Raw genomic sequence first — 12,142 nt, forward strand, 5'->3', positions numbered from 1 at the left:
GAACAGGGTACACTAAACAGTACACTTACTTAAAAAAAAAAAAATGTTGTCTGCAATGCTGCAGTCCTCAGAATCCTCTGCCTCTCCATACCAGCTCATGGTTCAGGAGCTGCTTTCAGAGTCAAAACAGAGTGAACCCTTCTGCTATAAATCACACAGCAAAACAGGGAAGTGTTGTTTTAGATGAGGCTGCTCCATGTGTCCCCCGAGAGCAGTTGACACTGCTTTTTTCAAAGAAGTCCAATGGCCAAATTAATGGCCCTATAAATGCTTGCTTTCATCTCAGGGATACAGAGCGGAGAATCTCAAGCTTTTGAAGATGCATAAATTCCATCCCCTCATTTGCTCTGTCTCTTTCTCCCCCCCCCCCAACTTGGCTGATCTGCAAAAAATAAAAATAAAAAAATTAAAGGTTGTACAAAACTTGTGAGCCGGCAAAATTTTATACAATCCAGACTGGAAGAAGATGAGCCGGTAGTCCACAGACTCTTGAAACCTTCTTTTCCAGCTGGACCAACCCTGATTAGAAGTGTCATTGCTGGACTGTGAGTTGGGAGCTCCAAACATTTTGTGAACATTTATATATTCATGGCATTTTTATCTGACCTTTCCTCCCGTCAGCATTTGGTGCTTGTATGCAACAGCAGGAGGTTACCTTTAGCAAAATGTATCCTTGCTTGGAGCACACCTTTAATTGGAAGGCACTCAGACTAAGTGTAAGATAAGGGAGCTTATGTTTCTTAAGGGAAGGGCATTCTTGTTTGGAAAGAGTTCTATAGCCCTAGCTAACTAACTAGTTGGAGAAACAAGGAAGCTCCTATTGCCCCTTCTTTCTTGGAAGGTACAAGCAACGTGGCCTTGGCGCTTGCAAGTCCAGAAAAAGTGTGAGAGGAGGTGGAAGGGGAAAGAGGATGAAACTTAAATGACACTTTGGCTTCAAAGCACAGAGATCAAAGGGACAGAGACAATTTAGGAATCTGGACTCTCCCACTATATCTGTCTTAACACCACACAGAGCCTTCTATTATTATTTTTTAAAAGATATTTATTGAGTTTTTCCACCTTTATACATTAAAAAAAGAAAAAAAAGAAAAAAGAAAAAAGTTAAAAACACATAAAGTTTACAATCCTTATTTTCAATAACATATTTCCCTGACTTCCCCACACCTCCCCTTCTTATATTCCAATTCAAATTGTTAATTCAACAAGTTCTTGTCCCCAATTTTTGACCTTTTTATATTTAATTCATTTTTAAAAAACCAATTTTAACTTATAAACATCAGTATTTAAACATCAGTTTTTCTCAAGTCGACCCAAATTCCCTTCCACGAATTCCCCAATTTTCATACTAATAACAAAACAAAATAAAAAAAACAGATTATAATTCTGCACCCTTTGGATTCCCAACCCCCCCCCCTTTCCCGGTTTCAATCCCCAACAAATGTCCATCAGTCTTAGTCTACTATCAGCCTGGAGACCTCACGTCCGAGGCTCTTAATTCTCTCTCAATTCCTCTATGCCGGTTTTTTTGGTAGTCCTTAATATTAAACACCAGATCTCGGAGAAGCTCTGTCCCGATAGCGTCCATATTTCTTCCAGCCAGACCTCCATACTTAAAAGTGGAGCCCGAATCTTGTTTCTTACTCCTTTTAAGTCCAAATGTCCCAAAAGCTCCAACTTTCACCTTAATCAAATTTGTAATCCATAGGTCTTCAGATCTCCACATAAGGAGATCTCTCCATTCTTCAATCTTCAATTCAAAACAGATTTTCATCATCCAGTACTTATTTTCCTTTGTAGCCATCATGTCAGGCCTCTGGCTCTCCTTTGTCATCTGCAACATTACATCTCCTCCTTCCTTTTCCTCAGAAACAACATATATCTCTTTCTCCACACTCTCAAATCTTTCAAGTTTCTCTTCTTGTCCAGCTGCATGGACTTCATGAGTCAAGTCCTTATCAAATTCAATGAATTTGTTTACTGTTAAGTCCAGAGTTGCAACATTTGTAGCCAAAACATCAATTTGGCCTTGTAACTTTCCCAAGAGAAGAAACACTCTGTCCAATTTAGCTTGAATTTTTCCTCCTTCAGCCATTCTTGTAATGTCCCAAAACCCCCTCTAGAGGGATTTTGGTTACTTTATCTTCCTTCCAGTTCAAATCCAAAAATCAAGTTAGTTTGTATCAGTTCTTCCTTGTTTTCAACAAAATATAACCAAATTGTAGCAAATATATCCAGCAGAGACAGCAGAAACAAAGTTCTTTTTTTCCTTCTTGACAGCTAATTTGACAGCTGTCAAACTCTTCTATATCTCCTCAACAGGCTCTCTCGCGGATCACTCCCGGGTCCGGGGGGGTGGCACTTCAGCTCTCAAAATTAGCTCTTATCCTCCAGTGAAATTACTTATACTGCCAAATCGTGAAATTAATGTCTTTTACCCAATAAAGAAGAAGAAATTCTCTCGACCTTAGTTAGCTAGTCCTTGCTTTAGATTATTTATAAGACGGGGAGACGGACTTCCTGTTTGCGCCTTCCCCGATCGTGCCTAATTAAAAAAAAAAAATTTCTTTACAAATCCAATTTCCGTATTACTCACGGGTTGTTGCTTTTAGAGTCCAATTGTTCACAAGAAGAAGTCAGCGCTCTCCGACCATGGCATGCGGCTTGACTCCGCAGGAGAAGCAGTCGACTCTCAGCACCGCGACGCTCACCCCGTCCCCCGTTCCGAAGCCTTTAAAAAGGCTCCTTCGCGGGTCGGGGGGGCGCAAATGGTGCCCGCCGAGTCACCAGGTTCACAGGCTTCAGCGCCTGTGATTTCTGAGGGTCCCCGCGTCGCCGCAGCGGCAAGACCCGGATCCTGCGGAGCCAATTCCCTCCGGAACTCGGAGGGAATCCATCATTAGCCGATGGCGCTAACCCGGAAGTCCACACAGAGCCTTCTAAGCAAGCAGAGTTGCACCTCAGCATCCATCCAATGTCTCCAAGGAACCCAAGGAGCAATACACTTCCCTCCTTTTGCTCTGATAATCATCTTTTTCTCCTTCTCTTCTTTGGCAATCACTCGTAGCTGAGTAAGATTGTCTTCCATAAACACGATTTTAACAGTGAGTCTGTAAGTGATTGTGGAGGGCAATTCTGGGTCCACACCTCCTTCCACGGTGGGGACATTGGTTTCCGGGCGGGAGTTGATCACGGTGTGGATTTGCCAAGTGTGCCTTCCTCTTAGCACGTTTCTCCCTTGCATCCTGAGTTTGAGTGTCTTGATCAGGCATAGGCAAATTCAGCCCTCCAGATGTTTTGGGACTACAACTCCCATCATCCCTAGCTAACAGGACCAGTGGTCAGGGATGATGGGAATTGTAGTCCCGAAACATCTGGAGGGCCGAGTTCACCTATGTCTGGTCTTGATAATGCCCTGATAATGATACTGTGGTGGCCATTGGACAGGAATCAGGAAAGAGTGGGCATTCCTGGTAAGGAGGGATGCTTGGATAATATGGGAAATTGCGTGTGAGAGGACATTGTAGCAGTCAGAGTGCCCAAATGCTTGCCAAGCCAGGAAAAAACAACAAGGAGATAGATCTTTTTAAATATTGGTGATAGCCACTCTTAAAATTATATGCAAACTAGCCTCTCAAACATCTTCACTCTGTTTGTGAGGTGGGATGGAGGAGAACTTTTAAGTTACTTGCATATTAATGAGAAGCAGTCTAATCTGCACTTCTTGAACCAACAGGCAAACTGAAACACACCTATCCTTCGAAATTCACCTTTCTCCAAATTTTGCAGTTTTCCTGCCCAATAATGTGTGCAAAAGTGCACCTATTAAGGGCAGGAGTGCCTAAAAATCCAAATATCCCTGAAAACAGCATGCAAACAATGTGCATGATGTTAAGGGCCTGATTTGGGGAGGGAAGGTGTGTACATATCAAAACCGTATACAAAGAAAAAAGTGTTCATTAGGAGACATTTGCACCGAAATGGCTGACCAATTTTCATGAGGGTGTGTAATAAAAAAAAAAGGTCAATCAACCACAAAGTACTTCAGAAAGGTGGAAGACAGTATTTCAGAGCGGGGAAAAGGAGAATCTGAAAAGCCCCAGGAAGAGCAGGTTTGTCCATCCCTATTAGTGGGCCCAGAAATTGGGAGACAGGGGAACAAGTTCACCTAAGTTCTCCAGTGGGAGGAGAAACTCTTCAGGGGCATCTGGCAGAAGCAGAGCTTTTATCCTTTTCTTCCAAGTCTGACAACCAACCTCCACAAGGCCCCAGACTGAGCGTCATTCCAGGGCATGGTGTGAGGAAAACAATGGCTTTTGACACCAGTCTAACACTTAAAGAGTTGTCGGTGTGGGGCGTCTGACACACCAAGTTGCTTTGACATCACACTGAGGCAAAAAAAAAAAAGCAGCCCTGTTTTATTGCTCCCCCCACCCTCACTTTCCGGCTACTGAACACCCAGGTTCAGGCCCTGGGTAGGAAACAGAAGGGCTGGTTCCACGTCTTGAGCAAGTTACGTCTCCTCTGCTTCTATTGTCTCCGATGCGGTGAAAGCAAACCCCTTTCTCCAACCAAGACTGTTCTTTCTTCCTGCACAGAGACACGCACTCCCCCGCCAATCTCCCTGCTCTTACACACAAAAGGGTAAATTGCATCTCTCCGGTGACTGGTCCGCGGGGGCGCTTTTCATCCGACATAACTGGGCCCACTCAATGTGTGGGCGTCAGGGAGCGGAGAAAGAGACCAGCTGCCAAACCGCCTGCCTCCGCAGTCCTTCTGAGACGGGGGGGGGGGGAGATCATTAGATGATCAGAAGTTTTAGTCTCAACTGCAAGACTAATGCTGTGTTGTCACATTAAAAGACCAGAGCATCTTGGAGGAATTTTGAATCGTAATGAAATCCAGGGGGGTGGGAATGCTTTTTCTGGTGGGATGATGGGGTGAAAGGAGACACTGCAGAGGCTGTGTGGATGCCTCATTTGATGGCTTTTGTCCACCTAGTTCAGTACTGCCTACCACTGACTGGCAGTGGCTCCCAAGGTTTCAGGCAAGGGTCTGTCACCTGGAGATGATGGAGAGTGAACATGGGATGTTCAACAAGCAAAGCAGGGGCTCTTCTCATGAGTTATGGCCCTTCCCCCCCCCAGAAAACAGAATGACAAAGGACGGTGCTGGCCTCAGATGTGCTCTGCCTGTTTCTATTTTTCAGGCATCGTTTCTGTTTTCTGGACCCTGCCTCTGACAAACCCCTGCCTTATGGATTTTCGCCTCTTGTTAGAATTTTGTTTGTTCAATGCACAATATCCTTTTTTTTGCTCTAGGGATTTTACTCCCCCTAGCATCTCAAGGAGCTACATCCCTGAGTGGAGGATGGATGCCTCTTTATCAAACACACATGCAAATCCAAGCACACAAACCTTTGGCCAAGCTAGGAATATCAGAAGCTGCCTGATACATGATACAAGCACATCAGGGTGTGTATGTGTGTGTGTGTCGGGGGAAATACACAAAAGAACTGAAAGATGCAGCATACTTTACAGGAGCTTAGAAAGCTGTCTTATACTGAATCAGACCATTGATTCCTCTAACTCAGGATTGTTTACACAGACAAGCAGTGGCTCTCTGAGATTTCAGGCCTTCCCCAGTCCCTGCCTGTAGATGCCAAGGACCTGGGACCTTCTGAAGGCAAAGGATGATGTCTACCAATAGGCTACAATGCTCATAATAAATACAGGAAGCTTCCTTAAGCACTGTGACCTAGGCTTTACGTAGCTCAGTGCTGTCTACCTGCCAGGGTTTCAAGCTGTACCTGGAGATGCCCAAAGTGAAAATTGGAACCTTCTACATGAGGGGCACAGTTGCCTGGAGCTGATAGCCGTAGTTCTAAACATCTGGAGGCACCAGGTTGACAAAGGCTGCTCTGGTGCACCCTGAAGGTACCTTTGATCAATGATCCGAAGTATGAGCCAGCAAATGAAACAATTCTTGAGAAAGCCTGGCTCAGTTGCATGCAGTTGTCTGCTGTTCCCAAGTGTGCTGACCTTAGGACACTGGAGTAATATTGATAACAAGAAACAAAAATGGGAACTGTGTGTGATCTGAAATGAAGAAAGGAGGGGGAAGGGGAAGCTCAAGTAGGTCTGTGTTGGAAAGACAGAGTAATTCCCCTCACTTTCATTTAAAAACAACAGACAAGGATAAAGACTGAGATTTTTGTGTGCTACTGACAGAATGTAATCTAAGATAAAGTTTAATTGGGCCATAAATCTCTTGCTGGAAAGAAAAGAATTTGGGGGCTGTGATAAGAACGTTGCAGAGCTTCTGGGAGTTGGAAAGGAGTATTAAATCTTCAGTGCATTCAAAAACTGCCCACCTTTTCCTAGGCTGAGAGAAAAATGGCAAAGATCTGCAACATGTTTTACTAGTGAGACGAAATGGTTTCTAGCAGACTGTCATCTGTTCTGAGACACTGAAGCAAAGGACGGAAAAATAAGACCTCTGAGAAACTTTGAGATTCGGTTCTGCCCCAAGCCACAATGGGAGAAAACAATAGCTGGGAAGTGAAAAAGACAACACCATATACTGTGTGGACAGAAGGATTCTCCATGGATATAAGAGTTTTCACACCCAGGGCACAATAAAGATAATAGTTTGAGGTTACCTCCAGACTGGATTATTGTAACTCGCTCTACGTGGGGCTGCCCTTGAGACTGACCCAGAAACTCCAGCGGGTGCAGAATGCTGCAGCGAGACTCCTTACGGGGTCTTCGCTGCGAGATCACATTCACCCGGTGCTATACCAGCTGCACTGGCTCCCGGTGGAGTACAGGATCAGGTTGTAACCTTTAAAGCCCTATACGGCCTAGGACCCTCATACCTACGGGACCGCCTCTCCTGGTATGTCCCACAGAGAAACTTACGGTCTTCAAATAAAAACATCTTGAAGGTCCCAGGCCACAGAGAGGTTAGGCTGGCCTCAACTAGAGCCAGGGCTTTTTCGGCTGTGGCTCCGATTTGGTGGAACACTCTGTCACAAGAGACTAGGGCCCTGTGGGACTTGACATCTTTCCGCAGGGCCTGTTCCACCAGGCCTTTGGCCATGGCACAGCCTGACTCCCTCCCTCGGCAATCTTTGCGGAGCTCTGGCCCAATGGTTGCCAGTGGCTTGATTTGAATTAATTTTATAATGAATGATTTTAGAGTGTTGTTTGTGTTGTACTTTTGTACTGTTTTATTGTTGTTAGCCGCCCTGAGCCCGGCTTTGGCTGGGGAGGGCGGGATATAAATAAAATTTATTTATTATTATTATTATTATTATTATTATTATTATTATTATTTATTCACTTAAAGCTTTATAAATTTATATACTGTAACATCACGAATGAAAATAATTATGTAGCTGTTAACGAAGGGATTATTATTATTACTGAAATGTAACTGACATTAATTAGGATTATGGAACACACTGATATAAGATTGGAAATGCACCCAAACCATCATGCGGGGAGCCACTTTCACTAAAATGTAATAATTGGGAGTTGATTGGCACTTTGATAATTGTATAGTTTGTTATTGCTATAATTTGGCTATTTTGCGGGGTATATTGGAAAACTAATAAAAAAACGTTATTAAAAAAGTGCTGATCTTAATTACTAGTTTTGTCTTTGGCTCAGGTTCCTCTGCAGTAGGGTGACCAAACTTAAATTGAGCTCATCGACCATCTTCCCTGCGCTGGCTGACTCCAATCGAAATTTTTTAATGATAGAAAACAACTGATTCCAAAGCACTTCAAATTTGCACTGGCTTCCTAAAGCCAGGTGAAAACTCTCAGGCACACACAAATGGGTGCATTGGGGCCAACATTCTGATGATTCTAGTCCCTAACTTGGGAAGATGGACTTGGAAGTAGTGGTTGGTCTTCGGGACACACTTTGCCCCTTCCCCAGACTTACAGGGGGGGGGGAGAGCAGATCTATGCACATTTCCACAGTGGAAAAACTCTTGCAATTGATTTGCTTTGGAGTGGATTTAAATTTGCTTAGACACTTTGGAGCATGTCTGAGAACCCACCTCCAACCACCACTTTCTGAATCATGGTTCACAAATTGCCATCTGTAGGCCCTAATATATATATATATAACTTTTTTTGGAGTGTTCCAAATTAGATCTGTCTTCTTTTACTTCTGCATGTGATTCTTGTACAGTCGTGCAGAGGACGAAGTGGAGGCAGCAAGTGTATTGAGCGGACAGGGACAATATCACCAGAACGATAGGAGGTACATATTACCACAGCACACTTCCCATCATTCCCCAAAAGTCCTCCTTGGGTTCAAGGGGAGCCCAATAGCCTGTTGTGTCAGAGCTTGGGGCCAGGGAATTGGAAGCCATCAGATAGTTTTCCCAGGCAGGCTAAGGCAGGCAGAAGCAGCTTCAACAGACATCAGGACCCTGGACAGCTCTCAGCAGCCCCTGTTAGATAAACATCTCACGAGATTGCTGAGACCATCTGAAGCAGGGGTCAGCAAACTTACCTGCCTCGGGCCGGTGTCTCCAGTGCCAATCGCACGGCGGGCCACAGGGCGAGGGAGCACGTGCCCATAGATGTGCGCACATGCTATTTCCAGCACACTTCCGGGTTGGAGGAGCACCAGAAATAGCTTGTATGCATGTGCACGGGCCTCCTCCAACCCAGATGTGCACCAGAAATAATGCTTGCCCATGTGCAAATAACGCTTGCACATGCGCACACGCTGTTTCCAGTGCTCCTCCGACCCGGAAGTGGGCAGCCGCGCCGGTAAGAATGGGTGGTGGCAGTGGGGATCGCCACGGGCCAGATAAACGAGTCGCTTAGGCCTTATCCGGCCCACAGGCCTTAGTTTGGGGACCCCTGATCTGAAGCCTTAGGTAGCTTGGCAAAGCCTGTACTGTACTTGACTTCTCCTCCTTGGAGAAACTAGCTATGCTATCTTAAAGGGCTCTTACCAGGTTGTGCAAACATGGCTTTTACAAGTATCTTCCCCAGGGGTTACATTTTGGGGGTTATGTGATAGAGAAAGTTCATAGATCATTGCATTTCATATGGAAAGTATGTGGGGTTGTGGGGAGAGAGAGGTAGAGAGGGAGAGAACTTTTTCTTCTCCTCTCATAATCCTGTCACTCAGCAGGCTGGCTGGAAGAGTGAAGAGGAGCAGCCCACATTGCAACCCTTTCTTGCAGGCCCCAATTGTTTCTCATGGGTGCAAAGGAGATGGAGAACCACAGCAGTACCTTTGGCTGCAACCTCTCTCCCTCAACCAGGAATTCCGCACTTCCTTTGGACACGGCAGCCAGGCCATTCACCAGCCTCCGACAGGCATTCTGCCCAATGCCAAAAGTATAGCACCTGCAAGAGGAAAAGACAGAGGGATTGGATGCGCCCGCAATGGTGGTGAAGGGAAATGCCAAGACTCTGGCAGTGGAAAGTTCTGCAAGGCTAGAATTCCAAATGAATTTTGCTCCCATCAACAGCAGAAGCACAGATGGTGGTGGCATGAGAGATAGAGTTTTCTGTGACTGCTCCTGCATTGTGAAATTCCCTCCTTGGCAGGATTAGACAGGATTCCTCCTTGTTATTCTTCCTTCCTGTTCCTTTCTTCCTATTCAGACAGGCCTTTGGAAACTAAGGCACAGAAGATGCTGGCCACTGTCATTTATTGGGGGTGCGGAGGGTGAAGGGACTTCGGCCGCTAGGAGCTGACTCTTATGCTGTTAGGGCAAGCTGTACTCTAATTGCTGCCTCAAAATCTGTTCTGGTGCATCTTAATTATTCTTTTTAACTAGTTTCTATGACTTTTTATTCTATTTTACTACTTTTTATTTGTGCGCCATTCTAGGATGAAGCAGCATCCAGCCAGGTGAAGTGTGAAAAGGCTCACTCATTCGTCTCTATGGCAACAGAGGTCGATCTTTAAGATGCAAAGGATGGGTACTTAAGCTGGCCAGCTAGAGCCATTACCTTAACAAAGGGAATGGTCTGACCAGGTTCCCTCTTATAGATCCTGCCCTCACAGATACAGAATTGTAGGTTTGGAAGAGACCATCATCCAGACTGACACCCATCAAATCTATAACAGTTTATTAGTCTAATTCTCCTCCCTCCCCACCAAAGTTCTGTCCACCACTCCTTTAGCTTTCTTCCAGTCTTAAACATGAAGGAGAAATGATAGTACAGTCAGACTGAGAGCTTGGGAGCTCACAGAAAGAGCTTTCAGCCTCCACAAAGCCCCAGACTGACAGCCCAGAAAGGCACTTGGTCCTGGGAAGATCTGCCTTTGCATTCAGCCTGGCATAAAGGTCACAAGTCAATAAATAGATTTGTCAATACGGTGGAGGATGGGAGAGGCTGTTGCAAAAGCAAGGGGGAGAGGAAATGCCAGAAGGGGCTTCTACCTAGTGGAGAATGAGTGGTTCCGGACAAGCTCGATGACCTTTCCCGTGTTGCTGACGGCGCCATCGGTCAGCAGGAAGAGCAGCCGTGGGTGGCCTTGGTGGATCGGCTGCCGGATGACCCACCTCAAGGGCGACAAGACGTTGGTGCCACCCATGTCAGCACGGATCTTCTTTATGCTTTCACATGCAACGGCCAGGTTCTCCTGCAGAGGAGCACAAGAACCACCCAGGGGGCTCACACATGGACAAAAGGCAAACTGGCATTTGTGGAGGGGTTCACATGAACAGGAGGAAGGATATGGGGCAGGGTGATGTAAGGGTTATGCTAGGTGAGGAGCAACCAACCTTTTGGGGCCTTGAGAGCACACCTGCAAAATGGGAAAACTATTGTAAGCATGGTGCTGCAACCAAACACACAACGCCATCGATTCCATCAGCTGCAACACAATTGTCATGGATGCAGAAAGGTGGAGGGAGGCACCAGCTGGGAAACGTCCAAGGGGACAAGGTTCAGAGCCGGGGGTTTGATGTCCCCAAGTTCTGGTCTTATAAGAGAGGGAGAAAAACTTTTCTCTATTAGCTTCCTCAATGTCATGGACAACTTTATAAATTTCTATCATGGCACCTCTTGCCTTTTCTCTAAACCAAAGTATAATGACATCATATGTGGCCACTAACTTGGATGGATTTAAAAGCTGGTTAGAAAAAAGTAATGGTGCATAAGGCTATCAATGGCTACTAGGCACAAACTGACTATGTTCCATCTTCAGTGATGGAGACACTGAACGCCAGCTTCTGGGAATTGCAAGTGGGGAGAGAGCACTTAGGTATTCCTTATGGCAGTGGTTCTCAACCTGTGGGTCGCCAGATGATGTTGGACTACAATTCCCATCATCCCTGAGCTCTGGCCTTGCTAGCTATAGGTGATGGGAGTTGTAGTTCAACAACATCTGGGGACCCACAGGTTGAGAAAGGCTGCCTTATGGGCTTCAAAGAGGCATCTGCTTGGCTAGTGAGAAAAGGTTGCCGGACTAAATGGGCCATTGGCCTGATCCTGCAGGGAACTTCTTATGTTCATATAAGAAGAGAGAACTGGGGGAGGGGGGCGGATAACTCATCTCTCATCAAGATCAATGAGATAGATGAGAATTAGATGGGGGAGATAGCATCATGTGGATAAGTTCAACATTGAGATCATAAGAAATTTACTCACACGGGCCTAATCTACACACAGTGAACTGGTTCCAGAAAATCCTGTTCATTCTTCAGTGAGTGGAGGGTGACAGACCTAGTTGAGGGGGGTGTGATGAAGGAGGAAGATCCAGCTAGCAAGTCCCTATTGCTCCCTTATCATGTGAAACTCTGAAGGGAATTACAGAGTCACCACAAAGTCTGCTCATGATGGGTTAAGGTCTCTGAAGAAAAGGAGATTTAAAATAGAAGAGACAGAAAGCGTCCCCTCACCTCGCAGTAGGTCTGGCTGGAAGGAAACAAGGCCTTGAAAGTCGATCCAAATCCAATGATATTGAATAGACACGTTGGCATCAGACTCTTCAGAATGACCAGGAGGGCATCCTGGCGAAGGGAAGAAAGGAACAGAAAGTCAGGACTTCTGCTTGGTAGCGGCATATATGCAGTCCTATTTTCCCCAGAAGTAAAGTCCAGAGTCAGCTTTAGTTTCCTTTGGGGAAGAAAATAAAATGAAGAGTAGAAA

General features: G+C 45.5%; 1 protein-coding gene across 6 annotated transcripts in view; it reads right to left on the minus strand.

Moving 5' to 3' along the window:
• Window positions 1-12,142, minus strand: part of VWA5B1 (von Willebrand factor A domain containing 5B1) — a 72,333-nt gene that overhangs the window by 23,367 nt on the left and 36,824 nt on the right. For all 6 annotated transcript variants that reach the window (XM_053400499.1, XM_053400498.1, XM_053400501.1 and 3 more), the window contains 3 exons: window positions 11,893-12,003; window positions 10,429-10,631; window positions 9,268-9,382 (listed from right to left, as the gene is read on the minus strand). In XM_053400499.1, coding sequence (XP_053256474.1) covers window positions 9,268-9,382; window positions 10,429-10,631; window positions 11,893-12,003 — 429 coding nt within the window. The remainder of the gene's footprint in view (window positions 1-9,267; window positions 9,383-10,428; window positions 10,632-11,892; window positions 12,004-12,142) is intronic.

The sequence above is a fragment of the Podarcis raffonei genome, chromosome 8 (assembly GCF_027172205.1).
Source record: "Podarcis raffonei isolate rPodRaf1 chromosome 8, rPodRaf1.pri, whole genome shotgun sequence".
NCBI lineage: Eukaryota > Metazoa > Chordata > Lepidosauria > Squamata > Lacertidae > Podarcis > Podarcis raffonei.